Source organism: Gallinula chloropus, assembly GCF_964237585.1.
Source record: "Gallinula chloropus genome assembly, chromosome: 1".
NCBI lineage: Eukaryota > Metazoa > Chordata > Aves > Gruiformes > Rallidae > Gallinula > Gallinula chloropus.
In genome coordinates, this window is record NC_140085.1 from 16,313,423 (window position 1) to 16,328,741 (window position 15,319).

The following is a 15,319-nucleotide window of genomic DNA, read 5'->3' on the forward strand; positions in this document are numbered from 1 at the left end:
CATATCTACAACTTTACATTTATGTAACAAATTTCTAAGCACACAATGCACAAACTTTGTCTGTAGCAAAGGTTGGATTTCTAATTATAGGACATGACACAGCAATTTTATTTGTGAAAAGAGAAGGTCAAGGTTAAAAACCAGTTGGGATCTAGGTTCTTTGTGTTTTTCACTAAAAGCTGAGGTTTAACTGAAAACGAAGTGCACATTGTAATCAAAATAAGAAAAATACGGTCAGTGTATCAGCTGCAGACTTCCTGTCAGGAAGCAAATGCAGTCCAGGCCTCGAATTTCTGCAATGATTTGATTTATCCTATCAAGTAAGTGGTTTAACCCTCTTTTGGCCTCTGGTTTTGCCTTCCTTATTAAATATATCAAGCATTATGCCAGCATTATAAATACAGAATGCATACATTCTGAAATTGTAGAGAGAATTATTTTTATGATAATTATATTTAAAGTATTACTTTTATCATAGGCTGTACAGTATTTTGTACTGTAGGTCGGATATAAGGAGTTCTGCAAAAAGCAAGCAAGTGAAAATAACTCTGTTGTAAAAACAAGCATTATGTATAAAAGACGTCAGCAACACTCATTTTGTAAAACACAGTTTTATAACTACGGATTTTATTTTGATACTCTGTGTTGTTTAACTCTGGATTAGAACCACACTAGAAGTGTGAAAGGTCTGATTAAAGTCTGCATGTTTCTCAAACCTTTCAGATAAGGTACAAAAGATAAGGTATGAAGTTAAGAAGTCTCGCATATTTGAGCATCAAAACCCTTAGTTCTGGTCCTGAGTCTTATAAATGCTGACTACCTCCAGTATCTAGATTTTTCACAGGGATAAGTTTTTAAACTCTGCCAGTGTTTTATGATTTAGTTCATTTAGACCAAGTTAACAGAATGTTTAAGAACAAACTTTAAGGCAAGTCCTTTCCAGATTCTTCATTCCGAAACCCTGGCCGTAACACCTATTACAAGTGCAACTGGAGACAGTATTTTTCTTCTTACCCCATAGTAGTTTTTTGTCAGCATTCCTGTTTGTTCTTGTATTTTAATGGAAATAGTATGTTTGTGTAAATACAAACTTACTTCACAGAAATTAATAATCTTAGGCTATGTGATGAGTAACTATATTGGACTTGTGGCTGGCCAAACAGGTATTAGCCAGTTAAAAGTCTGACAACAGTCAAATCTAGGATGGTCATTACCAGATTAGTAAAAATACATGATGATGACTTCGGAAGCCAGTAGATTCCAAAGTGGAATCTCCTTGGAAGCCAGTAGATTCCAATCACTCTGTGATTTCACTGCCAGTTAACATGGGGTTAGGAAGTCAGTGTCCATCAGAATAATTTGGCAAGCCACACTGGCTATATGGAAATCTTCCAGAATTTTTCCAGGAGCATGTAGTAATTCCACATCTGTTTTGCTAACTGTGTGGTGCTGTGGACACCTCTTCCCACAACTTTCCTGAAATGGCTCCTTATTAAGGTAAAGGGTATCTGTTATGCTGAAAGAAGAAATGGATCTTGTGGCTGCTTTACTGCCACTATTATAGACTATGGCAAATGTGACTGAAACCAGGCCAAGATCAAGGCTTATCAACAGAGTTGCTGCATCCCCACAAGCGCCTGATTTCCCTGCCTATCTTCACTTAGCTTTGCACAGGAAACCATTCAAGGGTAACATCACCTCTTGCCAAAAAACTGCAAATACCACCCCAGTGGCCACATTTCCTTGACATTTTTTTTGGCTTTCTGAAGGGGAACTGGATGTTGCTCTGAGTTGCATGCAAATTTGGTCTGTGTTTTCTACAGTATCTGCATGAAGAAGTGGAAACACATGATGAAAGGATCGGACCGACTTGGTTAAGGGGAGTCATGCACTAGTACCAAAATCTGTAGTAGCTTCAGGCTACCACCTGCAAGAACTGGGAAGTGTAACTCAAGCAAAAGATCTTGGCTGAGTCCCTGATCAAGAATCTGTCACAGAGTGCAGGCTGCTTGGGCAGCTGCTCACAGTCTTTCTGCAGGCAGCAGCAGGGGAAACACACTTATTTTCATTTGCACTTCCTATTACGTGGTCCTTGGCAACTGCTCAGATCAATCTATTATAGTAGCAAGAGAGCACAGAGCAGCTAAGAGGCACAACAAATTACTTTTTGACACTGCCATCATTTCTCCTGATGTTACCCTAACCTATGTAAGCACAGAAAAACAAAGTACTTTTGCCCAAGCCAGGGGAAGTCCAGGAACCAGTGGTTCCTTCACTGCTACAGCATACAGGGCCCCAAGACAGGCACCACAGCTGGGCAGGAATGCAGCAAATGTCTCAAAGTAAATGCACTGCAAGGAGGAAAAACAGTCTTGGGGGATATCTCCCTGGTAATTCAGTAGCACCAAATGTTTCTCACACATTTAAAAAAGAAATCTAAGGAATTTTCTTCTTTTCTATAGTAACTTTATATAGAATGGGATCTATTGATCTCCCATTCTTATCTTGTGCGTCTCCCACTCTTTTATCTCAATTTTTTCCCCACTCTAGTATTTTATGGCAATTTCTGTCATTGTTAGTAATGTGTAGCACAGAAAGATACCATATTGACTGTGGCCAATGTTACCTCAGTATGTCTACATCATTAGAGACATGGACCCATACACCACCCCGAGCATTAACTGGAATAGGGTTCCTCTTGTTGCCTGTAACACTTGGCAGTCAGAGTAAGCTAACTGTAAACAACTTTGTGAACTTACCCAATGAAAGCTTATGCAACAAACAGCAACTCACTTCCTGAATTGTTTCACTACTGGGGAAACTTTTCATCATTTCCACTATAACATTGTAGCAGCGAACATTTCCAGACATGAGCACTTCAACATTGCTGCCTAAGGAATGAAACAGAAACAAAAATTGCTTCTAAAAAAACTCCAAACAAAACCAAAAACCAGTTGATTGGATTCTAAATCACACTTTGTTTAAAAAGATTTATTTAGAAAACTGGGCCTATGTTTCAGTTTTTGCCTTTCAGCTTGAGAGAAAGGTGGTATATTTTTTTTCTTGGTATTGCTGCAGAAGACATTAATGACCATCAACACTTAGAAGTAATTAATTAAGTTCAAAGTCCATATTAAGATTTACAGATTTGTTCCTTTCTATATCAGGCCATGTAAGAGAAACCTCCTCACAACCTATTCTTATGTAACATTTTGCTTGAAGCTGAAAAAATGTTTAATAAATATTAATTCAATCTTATAAATGGTGTTTATAATGAGACTGATCAGATAAACATTTTACAGTATTTCAGTAATACTCTCTGGGGCATACAATTAGAAAAACTTAGATTTTTTTTCCTAATACATGTAATTTATTTGTTTTTTATCACATTTTTCTAAGCTTTCCTTCCTTTTTTAGGGGGCAAGTTAACAAGTTATTGTTTTCATTCAAATTAGTTCTACCCTACACCTATTGTGTACTGAGGGTACAGATATGTTCATCTAATGCTCCTGAAATATTTTGAAATTCATTGCAAATTCTGCATTTCACAGTCACAGAATGGTGGGGGTTGGAAGGCACCTCTGGAGGTCATTTTGTCCAATCCACCTGCTGAAGCAGAGCAACCTACAGCAGGTTGCCCAGGACCATGTTGAGGTGACTTCTGAGTATCACCAAGGTTGGAGATTCCACAGTCCCTCCGGGCAACCGGTGCCAGCATTTGGTCACCATCCCCCTTATTTGCTTATTATTCAGGCAAAGAATGGAAACCAACAGGATATTCACATGAGTGAATAAAAAGATCAAACTCATCCTCTACTACAGAGGACAAAGCAATCCCGCATGAAGTAATTGAGGGCAAAACACCATCACCATAGTTAAAAAAAACATTGTATGAAAACATCTTTGTAGTATGTCTGTCCAAGGTATGAGGCAGAATATGAACACAAAAATTTTTTTGCAAAATCCTGACCCCTATGAATGAAAGGGAGCCTTTCTTACTCGTTCTTTCAAAATATTCTCAACTATAGTATTAAAGATAATGAGTCTTTTGAAAGCAGCAGGAGAGCTTCAAAATAATCTATCTCTGAGTATTAAATAACGATACTTCGTAAGTCATGAGTGGGCAGTGTTTCTGAAGTATTCTACTTGATAGTGAAGGAAAGACCTTTCACAAGGCTTTAAAATGACAGTAATTTATTCATGTAATTCTCAACTGAAAACATGTTTTAAAAGGTATGTTCCACAAAATAGTATTGAATGACTTCACAGTAAATTAGCAATCCACAGGTGACAATTATAAATACTAAAATATTCACAAGATTCTAAAATAGCTTACTAGAGAGAGAATCTTTCAAGACCCAAGCAATGGTACATTTCCAGGGAGCCACCATTCCCCACAACAAACTAGAGAAAAGGAAATGGAATGGATCTCATTTAATCCTAACCACCAAAACTTGGTCATCTAGGTTGTCACAATTGGTGAAGAGATCTGAGCACTCCACATGCTAGTGTTCATCCCACCTGTAACAGATACTTCTCTAGGGGTTAGGTAAATTTTCTTTTGATGTGTCTGTTTCTCCCCACTGAACAGAGGAGAAGCCTGGATGGCCACCAATGACTACCCTTTAGACAATTAACATTCTGCTACCAATCACCCCCGTATGGACTTTGGAGGACAGTCAGCAGCAAAGCATTTTCTCATTCCATCAAAACCACTGATAATTTAGAGTTCTTGTATTGCACTGGCATAAATTCTTACCCTTCAGTTTCTCATGACATAGGAGCTGGAACAAAGTCTCCATATATATTAGTGAAAGAAGTCATAGTGAGGTGGCAAATCCTTGATGTAACTCATTTGGAGTAGAGACTTGAACTTCAGGGTATGGGGAGACAAACATTTTACTACTGTGTAGGCTAGAGTGTGTACTTACAGTGAATTATTTTCTCTGTAATGGCCTTAAAGGAACACATTTACTTGCAGGTACTGTAAGACATCACAGCACAAGAGTATGAATGCTGGCAAAAGCAGCCTGGCTTCACAGATTCAGGTGCAAGCTACCTCTGTTTCTCTATTTTCAATCCTTCATATCAGAAACGAGGGTACTAACCCCAAAATAAATAACAACTTTAGAGTGGGTCTTTGTCACACCCTTCTCTTGTTATGTTTTGTTCTAGTATTTACCATCTTAAAAAGCACTTAAAAACTGGCATACTCTTCCTTAGAAATCTTCCTTAGAAAATGGCAATAACTTCTGGGATAGGGAAAAAATTATTTCTGGCTCAAGGAATACTTCTTTTGAAACACAAACTGGAACAGCAAGATTTTTGAGAAACAGAAACTAAATAGCTTGAAGTCTGATGAAATCTGTGTAACTCCAGTCCAGTTCATGTTTTGTAGCACACATGGGACCAGCACAGCTCCTATAGAGCCAGACAGGATGTATGAGCAAGCCTTTGAGAGGAGTCACATCTGCAAGAGTACAAAATCCTTTATTGCCTGGAAGAAATTGAGAGCACAACCCTGTTCTGTGCTTGCTAGAATTGTCATTGACAGCAGGAAGCTGACAAAAGCTGCCTCTGTGTCCACAAGATCAAATTGGTGTCAACAAATAGACACAAATCATCAAGCACTTATCTCTGGGCTTGATTTTGCCCGCAACAGGGACTGCTGTTATCAGAAGACAAGACCCAATGAAGACCTTTTCTTCCAGCCTTATTGCACAACACCCAAGGACAGCAAAAGACTCTACAACGTGCACATTGCTACCACTGCTTCTCATTGCAGATGCTGCTGAGTGACCAGAGGAGGGTATATGAGCCCAGACACCCCCTTCTCAGCTCCAGGGACTGGATTTGCATGGGTGGTTTTCCCTTTGTGAAACAGCCCCTGCCAGAAGTATTCTTTACCAGTTACCTAAACTCATTGAAGATTTATTTAACTAATAAATAGATCTTATTTATCAAGCATTTTAAAAAGACAGGGCAGGGTCTTGATCTTTGACTTCTGCAACCACAATGATTATCTTTGTTACCACTTGCTCCAAGCAGAAGAAAGTCTCTTTCTGCTCTTTATGAGACATTTCAGTTTTATCAGAATGGCTGAATATGAAAATTTCCCATGAAAAATTACAAACCAGTACTTCTCAAAGAAAACAGAAAGGTCTAGCAACTCCCAACCAGTTCTTACTCATTTTTACAATTACTGAAAGATTACTGCAAATTACCTCTACTGAGGTGAGCTGATGCACACTGAGAGAGATGAAAAATGGAAAATAACTTCCAATAATGCACTTACATGGACCAGCTAAGGAATGTAATGAATTAAGTGCAGGAACAATCACCTCTTCTTTCTCTGGAAACTCTTTAAATACTTTCAGTATGACCATATGATCTTTGCTTTCAACAAATTCAGTCAGCTGCTCTTCTGGAACTAAATTCAAAAGCAAGAGAGATACAGAACATTTTGAGGAAATAATTCATACCCTGATATAACATGAGAAAATTTAATTATCGAGTTTCCTTACATTTAGTTTCTACATTTCCCAGAAGGTACTCTCCATACACACCATCTTCCACAGTTATGATGCTTTTTACTAAAAACTGAGCTAGTTTATAAAGATCTTTCTCTAGCCTACACTTCATGTAACTGAGTTCACACTTTGAAATGCTTCCCTGTGAACCAGTATTTCAAAAAAAGTCTCTCAGGCTTTTTCACAGAATGAATTTCAGATATTCTTCACCAAGACAGTATACAAGTGAAGGAAAGGCTAAACATTTTGATGGAATGCCATTTTGCATACTCCATGATTTTACTTCACTTCTCAATGTTTGTTGATAATGGAGTTCTTTCCATAAAGACTACTGCCATGCTTTAATAATATCTTACCTTTGCTGTAATAATGGCTTAAGGTTTTTCCATCCCTGACCCCTGTCATTTGTGCTGCCATAACTGCATGGCTGTGCAGTGACCCAGAAAAGGAAACTCATGCAGGTTAAGAAAGAGCACATTTTGAAGTTTGTAAGCAGAATAATTTCCTGAATTTGTTTCAAGCTAAAGCTAGGCAAACATTCACATAACAATAACTGACAAGGTGGCTCAGAGACAGGAAAAAGTAGCCAGGAGCAACCTAGGAACTTGTTACATTAGCAATGCCACGAAGAAGGAGGCGTGCAGATCTGTACCCAGCACAGTCTGCAGCTCTGTAAAAGTCAAGCACTTACAAAAAGCACACATAGGGAAATCTAAGAAGCTCATACCTTTGTGGAGACAAAACTATTCAGCGACAGTGGAAGAGGGAAGGAATGCAGAAGATAATTCCAAGCGCACGTGTGGGAGGAAGACTTAGAAAAAGCAAGACAAAATGGTACCAGAAAGAAAAAAGTCTAAATAATTGGAGACTATCTTTGAGGCAAAGGAGTACAGTGAATTTGATAGGAGTGCTAGTATTCCTCAATATTTATTTTGAAGCAAAAAACTCAATGCCAAGCAAGGCTGCTACAATAATGGGATTTCTGGCCATTACACATGCAGTTCCTGAAAATTCTGCAGACATTCAGCATGTGGTGACCTCACTTCTCAAAAGTAACACAGGAATACCATGCAGATACATACTCATCTTTCAGCATTGTCAGGATCAAAAACAGAATGAACATCTTTTTTTTTAAAGTGCAAAGATGTTGCTTTATTTTAGAATTGTTCACACGTAACTAAAATTTGTTGGTCTTTAAATAAATGTAGTATTTTGAGAATTAAAATAAAATGTGACTCATCTCTGTTCATGTTACTAATGCTGAATCCCATCTTTTCAGCTAACTCTAGAGTCAGAAACAAAGAGACATTTTGATTTGTTAAAAATTTCATAATCATTGCTCTAAGTTAGAAAATCTGTGATATTGCTTGGAAAATCTGTTTTGTGCAAACTCATTCAAAGAATGGATATAATACATAAACCAGAATTTAGAATGTAAGAATTCATTTATTGCAGTTAAATAAACATCTGCAGTCCTCTCCCAACCTATAATAAAATAATTACCTAATAAAATACAAGATACAAATACCTTTCTCGAAAAGTTTGTGTAATGCTTTACATCCATGTTTCTGGATCTCTTCATTTTTAGGGAAGGTGTGCATGGCATGAAATACCAAGGAAAACACATCTACCTCTTCCTCCAAAAGCAGGAAAGTGATTACATCTGAATAGCAGAAGACATTACATGTCACACTGGTTAGTTCTCAACATTCTTATCAAATCACTGCATTCAACCATTAAAATCCAAAATTATTTAATACTTTTCTTAACATTTATTTTGATGGCTCAAATCTGAGTTTTTTGTTTAAAAAAGGCTCTTCACAGCCTTGCATTTGAAGAAACCTCTCTAATGGGTAAAAAGGTGCAAAATGCTACTCTCACTATTCTGTATCCAAGTACAAATGGAAAGTGACTTTGTGGAGTTAATCAGAGAGAAAAATCAGGACTGACATGTACGGTCACACATTTTCTACCACAGCTCTATGCTTTAAAAGCTTAGACAAAGTAGGAAAGTAAAACACACAATACCTGACATCAGGAGTAGATTTAATGCTTTCAGTCCTACTACCGAGAGATTTAGATTTCCTTTGTGGACTGTAAACATTTTCAGAATCTGTCTAAAAATTATTTAAAAAAAAAGAGGAAAAAATAGTTATGGCTAAAGAAATATTAACATACACAACATTTTTTCAAATGTTTACTCTAAAACCAAAACTACAGAAATCAGCAAAAGTTTCAAAACCTCCTGATTCATTAAAAAATATATATTTGAGTTTTGTTTTTCTCAAGTTAGTAATGCAATAATGTTGGCATTTAAACTGTTTTCATACTTCATTGTAAACACGAAGTATAAGTTATCAATTGCATTAAAACAATGGTGTATAATTTATCAATTTTGCTTTAATTTTTAATTAATTATATAAGTATTAATTCTACAGGGGCTTAAGTCTCATTCAGGATGGGGTTACTTTATGGAAATTATAACCATATCAGTCCAATAAAAATTATATGATCTGTTCATACAAACCATGTTTTGCTTACTTTCTTAGACTCTCACAAAACCTCTGCTGAACTCTAGGGTTAGTCAGAATACTGTGCAGGATGATCTTAAAAATAATATCCAGTTAAATGCAAGGGGTTTTGGCTTGGCAGGTTTTTTTAGTGAGGTTTTTTGTTTGTTTATTTTTCTTAAACTGAGAATAGATACCTCACTGAAACTTTTGCATGCAGAAGTCTACAGACAAGGACAGATGGTGGCATTTGTATTTTCAGTCTTGAGGCAAATTCTTTTTACAGCATACAGGCCACAAGCACAGACTAAGTAGGAGGGTGATGAAGCCACAGCTTCTCTGGGAAACCTGTGCCAGGGCCTCACCTCTGTCACAGAGAAATTTTTTTTTTCCATTGTCTAGTCTAAATCTTCCCTCCCTCAGTTTAAGGCTATCACCCCATGTCCTATCACTCCATGCTTTTGTGAACAGTCCCTCTCCAGCTTTACTGCAGGCCCCTTTAGGTACTGGAAGGCTGCTATAAGGTTTCCCACAGAGCCTTCTCTTCTCCAGGCTGAACAAGCCCAACTCTCTCAGCCTGATTTCATAGGACAAGTGCTCCTGTCCCCTCATCATCTTCACAGCTCTCCTCTCTACTCATTCCAACAGGTCCATGTCCTCAGGGGCCCCAGAGTTGGGCACATACTCCAGCCGGGGTCTCACAAGAACAGAGTGGGAGAATCACCTGTCTTGACCTGCTGGTCACGCTTCTTTTGATGCAGCCCCAGGATACAGTTGGCTTTCTAGGATGCAAGTGCACATAGCCAGCTCATCTTGAGCTTCAGCATCACCGCCAAGTCCTTCTTCACAGGGCTGCTCTCAGTCCATTCCCTGCCCAGCCTGTAGCTGTGCTTGGGATTGCCTCAATGCATGTGCAGGACCTTGCACTTGGTCTTGCTGAACTTCAGGAGATTTGCATGGGCCCACCTCTCCAGCCTGTTAAGGTCTCTCTGGATGGCATCCCTTCCCTCCAGCATGTCAGCTGCATCACACATCTTGGTGCTCAATCCTACTATCCGTATCACAGACAAAGATGTTGAACAGTGCTGGTCCCAGGGGTACCAACCCCTGAGAAACACCACTCATCAGTGGTTTCCACTTGGACATTGAGCTGTTGACCACAATATGAACAGCAGGATTGAGCACACCTTCAGCAAGTTTGCCCACAACACCAAGAGAATTCACAGTCTCTCCGTTAACTTGCTCCAATGTTTGATCAACCTCACAACACCACAACAACAAAGGTCTAGTTGGGTTCTTTTAAATGTTTAAGTGGAATTTCCTATATTTCAATTTGTGCCCACTGCTTCTCATCCTGTCAGTGGGTGCCACTGAGAAGACCCTGAAGAAGCTCACAAAAATTTTCAACCAATTAGAAGCTGATATATATACTGCATTGCATATATATGCTGCCATGATAACCACACATTCCAAAAGCCTCTTTGCACATAAAATACTTACTGGTGAACACCCAGTACTTCCCAGTCCTTCCCAACATCCTTAGGAGCTATATTCTGTAGAGTACTTGGACAAATTTCTATTAATTTACAGAGAAGGGACCAAGCCATCTGTAAAACAGAAAAGCAGCTCTTTTAGATTGGAACTTCAACATTTTCTTCTAATATTCTTGGCTTTTGGAAGACAGAAGTTCTGAAAAGTTATCTGGCTAAAGCAATAAGGGAAAATTAATTAACACAAGACAAATACCAAAAAAAGGTTAAAAGATGGAAGTAAAACACATGCTAGTCATTCTGAATGTAATGCTTGTAGGAACATCACTTTCAATGTGCTTCAACACGGCTTGGGGTTAAAGGACATGCAGTTAAAAGAAATGCTGACAGATAGAAAAATAGGAAGTGATGTGTAGTGTGTCATCCTGGGCCAGGAAAGACCACTGCACTACTACAGGTAGTCCAGCTTTATTGAAGAACAGGTGTTTCCATAAGAATCTGCCGTTTAATTGCAAATTATAAGGAAAAAGGATAGGTTTTTAAAGATGTCCAATGTTTTAAATGGGGATGAGATACCTAAATAATACAATTTATTTCATATTCTCACTATCAATCCTTGATATTGAGTGCTTTCAAAATGTATAAAGGCAGTGAAAGTTTTGAGATCATAAGGAATGAAAGATGAGATAACAGGAAGATTATTATCTGTTTAATAATTATGTAAGAAATGGTCTTTTAAATAATAGAAATCCTAAAGGTTACAAGGCAAGAAAAGAAAACCCAATGAAAAAAGGTGTTCTTAAAAACACTTAAACAGGTCCCTACCCACAGCAACAGTTGGTAGCAGCACTGAAACTTATTTTTAAATCAGACCCTTTACATTTCTAGCATGCAATAAATTTATATTACATTAGGTCACACCTTCTACATTAGACAAGGCTCTGCCGACTGCTCTCTACTCGAGTGTAATCATAGTTTGCTCTAGAGTTTCTAAGCTGCTCTAATCATTGGCAGAGTAACTGCAGAAACAACAGTATTTACTTAAAGATGCCTATTTTACTTTAAGGCACTAATGACTTTCCAGCCCAGTACCTTCCTACTAGTAAAGAAGCTTACAAGGTTTTTATGTGTAGGACAACATGCACTGATAGTTGCAATATTAATCAATTAAAGCAAATTTATTCTGTACAAACTAATGTGACAGCAGCACATGACGCTTTGTAACTAGTTAGAGGGGAGGGTCAGAAAATCTTCACTTGAGATATGTCTCTTACTGTGCTTATTCTCTTATGCGAGTAAATTTATTACAATGCCAAAAGCAAAAGAGGTTGTTTAATCCATGTATCAAATGAAAACTTGTTAGTCATGTAAGGAGACTGCACTAAAGTCCAGACTACATTACTTCCCCACTGTCAGAAAGTAAGAATTGTGTGTTCACAAAGATTGTAAATGGAACACAAGGGATGAAGCTCCAAAACTTCTAAACTGAACCACTATATGACTGTAAATGTAGGCAGGCAGATTAAAAATAATTTTAGAATTCTATATTAAATCAGAGTTGGGCATTTTAACACAGTTAAAATGGAACAACCACTATCTTCCTTATGCACTCTGAGAGTCTTGTACTGTCATCTCAGACCTACTTCTGGTTGTGGTTGGATTTCATATTTTTTACTTCCTAGTATAACCTTTTGGGCTGTGGTTTTGTAATTGTTAGATATATAATATGCTTTACCCTCAAAATATCTGCTGATTTACCTCTCTGTATTTCTTAATGACTTGACAATTGAATAGTAAAGTAAGTTAAAGGGACCTCTGGAGAGCATCTAGTCCAAGACCCCCCCGCCAGAGCAGGATCACCTAGAGCAGGTTGCACAGGACAGCGTCCAGATGGGTTTTGAGTATTTAGTCTTCAAAGAAAACTTGAGATCACTGTTATTCTGAATTAATCACAAGTACAACTTAATATTTTATTCTCAACTGACCTCTAACTAAGGTCTATTGGAAAAAAACCCACATCTTTAAAATATGCTGTTATTGAAGAGGCATTTGTGTAATGTTTTATGTTTTGCCTTCTGGTTGAATTGAAAAAAGTAAAAGATATGGAAAATATTGTAATCATAACAAATGGGCTTAATATTTAAAAAAAATCGAGTTGCACAGAATCTTATAAACATCCCTTACGCATAACATAGTCAGAAATTTAATATATGCCTGGCTGGAAGGAGCCGTTCGTATGACAAGTCTGGCAGCTGTACCACGAATACAACATCAAATTGTACAAGTGCCACACCTAATCTAAATCAGCCAATGTAAAGCTACAGCAGCAGCCAAGCAGAACCTTACACTGCAGAACCTTACACCGCAGAACCTCCTCTTGGCTAAAAGATTTATATTGTTTTTTTTTTCCTCTTTAAAAATCGGGCTAGTACAGCTCTCTAGGACAGGGCTACACAGACATGAATTCACACTGTAACTTTCTGCTTTTCAGAGGTTTGTCTAACCACGGCAAAACTCAGTACTGACACGTCTAAAATACATTACATAACATCAGCGGTAACTTGGAAGCCTTTGTCGTACAGTATTCACACTGCTTAATTTGTGTTTTCTGCTTCATCGCTTGCCGCTTAAGACAGAGATGCCACGAGTGGAACCTGCAAAGAGCTGGCACACCTGCCCCTTTAAAAGCCAGCGGACCCAGCGCCCTTACGCAGATCAACACACATACTTACGCGGTACTCACGCAGTACTTCGCCGACTGGCCCAGCAGGGAGAAAGTTCAAAAGAAAGCAACAAGCCGGGCGGTAATTTTCATCCCGGCAAAGCGCTGCGGTGCTCGGCTCACGCTGAGGAGTGAAGCCGGAGCGGCGGGAACGCGGTCCCGGCCCCTGCCCGCAGCCGGCCCCTCAGCGCCGCGCCGCCCTTACCTGCTGCACGCACGCCGCTCGCGGGTACAGGTCCACCACCAGCAGCAAGGGCACGTGGACGTTTTTGCCGCTGAAGAGCCGGGGAGCTGCGGGGAGACATGAGACAGACAGGCCGCGTTAGCGACCGGCGGCGGGCGGGGCAGGGCAGGGCTGGGCAGGGGGACCGGGCCGCCCGCGCCTTACCGCTCTGCCGGGCGGCCAGCTCCAGCAGGTCGCTCAGGATCTGCACCAGGGTCTCCAGCCGCTTCCTCTCCTGGACGTTTTGGAGCCGGACGACCAGCTTCCTCAGGGCTTGTTCCTCCCTTGCTGCCGCCTCCCCCTCCTCAGGGCCGGCGCTGGCCATGGCCGACCCGCTGCCCTCCGCGGCGGGCGCCTCACCCCATCCGCCGGCCACCGCGGTTCGCGGGGACGAGGGCTGGGCGGCGCGGGCCCGTCCCGCCGCGCTGCGCTACCACGGCCGCCCACCTCGCTCTCTCTCGGTGCCGTCCGGTCGGAGTCACCCGACCGCTTCAGGCCGCCCCCGCCGCTGCCTCCTGCCCCTCCCGCTACGCCGCTCGGGGGACGCGGCCGCGGCGACGGATCAGCCCAGGCGGGCGGGCGGGCGGGCGCACAGCCCCCCTGCCACCTCTAGGAGGCGCCCACGTCACTCGCGCAAGGGCCCGACACACTGGCCGCTCTCCCGTTTCCGGTGATTGACAACAGAGTTGCCCAATAGAGCCGCAGAGCGGGAGGGCAGGTTCCGCCCCGTCACCTTCTGGGTTATGAGGGGGTTTGAGGGGCCGGCAGCCGGTGCTGTTACCTGAGGTGAGGTCTAGTGGGCTGAGGGGAATAGAGGGGTCACTGGCTTAGGAAAGGTAATTTCCTGCGTTGTTGAGGAAGAAAACGCACGCATAGTGCCCTCCTCGGTAGGGGGGAGCAGCTGCGGTCGCTGCGCATACCCCATGTGTAGCTCCCTAAGCGGCTGAGGCGCCGCTTTGCCTGATGCGGTGCTGGGCACTGCCAGCCCCTCCTCGTGCGGGGCTCTGGGGGAGGCGGAGGGGGAGCTGTGTCCGGGAGGGTGCCGTGCGGCAGCTGGATGGAAGCCGTGGCTCGCCGCACCTGAGGGAGGCATGTGCTCTGTGCTCCTGAGTGTTTTGGCCCCGCGGGTCTGTTTAAAGCAAACCCTTCGTCGTGCTTGAAAGTCAAATCTCCTCCCACGCCTTGCAGTGGGGGATTGCGTTTGGAGATGAGAAGCTTTGCTTGGTCTGTGGCTGAGGCGATCTTCCTGAGGTCTGGCAATGCTTCTGGTACCTCTGCTGCCCTTCCAATATAATGAGGACAGGTGACTGGTAATTGCTTTCTAATAATTCTTGATGGGAAGCCCAGTGTTGGTGCAGTATGTTACATAAAGAACTTGTATATGCTGCTTAAATATGCAAGTGTTAATTAAAGGAGTAAATTCTTCAGTTGAACTGGACTTTTGTTAGAGGCTTTTGGAGGATTGTGGTAGGAGTATAGATTTACTTGAAGCTTTTGCAAAGTTTGGTTGGTAGAAATGCCAGATGTTAATTGAATAGTTGACTATAGGTCACTAACTAGTTTCTCAAAATAAACTTTAAGAAACAGTGTTTAGAATCACAGGATTGTAGGGGTTGGAAGGGACCTCAAGAGATTGAATCCAACGCCCCTGCCAAAGCAGGTTCCTTAGGACAGGTCACACAGGTTGGCATCCAGATGGGTCTTGAATATCTCCAGAGATGGAGACTCCACAACCCCCCTGGGCGGCCTATTCCAGTGTTCTGTCACCCTCACTGTTAGAAAGTTGTTCTGCATATTGGCGTGGAGCTTCCTGTGCTCCAACTTGAATTGCCCCTTGTTCTGTC

General features: G+C 41.1%; 1 protein-coding gene across 1 annotated transcript in view; it reads right to left on the reverse strand.

The window, feature by feature from the left end:
* LRRK2 (leucine rich repeat kinase 2) overlaps window positions 1-13,800 on the reverse strand; it is a gene marked incomplete at its 5' end in the record, with an annotated part of 65,302 nt that extends 51,502 nt beyond the window's left edge. Inside the window, 7 exons of the mRNA XM_084274833.1 lie at window positions 2,760-2,891; window positions 6,296-6,430; window positions 8,059-8,193; window positions 8,559-8,647; window positions 10,541-10,647; window positions 13,458-13,543; window positions 13,641-13,800. Coding sequence (XP_084130959.1) covers window positions 2,760-2,891; window positions 6,296-6,430; window positions 8,059-8,193; window positions 8,559-8,647; window positions 10,541-10,647; window positions 13,458-13,543; window positions 13,641-13,800 — 844 coding nt within the window. The remainder of the gene's footprint in view (window positions 1-2,759; window positions 2,892-6,295; window positions 6,431-8,058; window positions 8,194-8,558; window positions 8,648-10,540; window positions 10,648-13,457; window positions 13,544-13,640) is intronic.
* Between the last annotated feature and the right edge of the window lie 1,519 nt (window positions 13,801-15,319).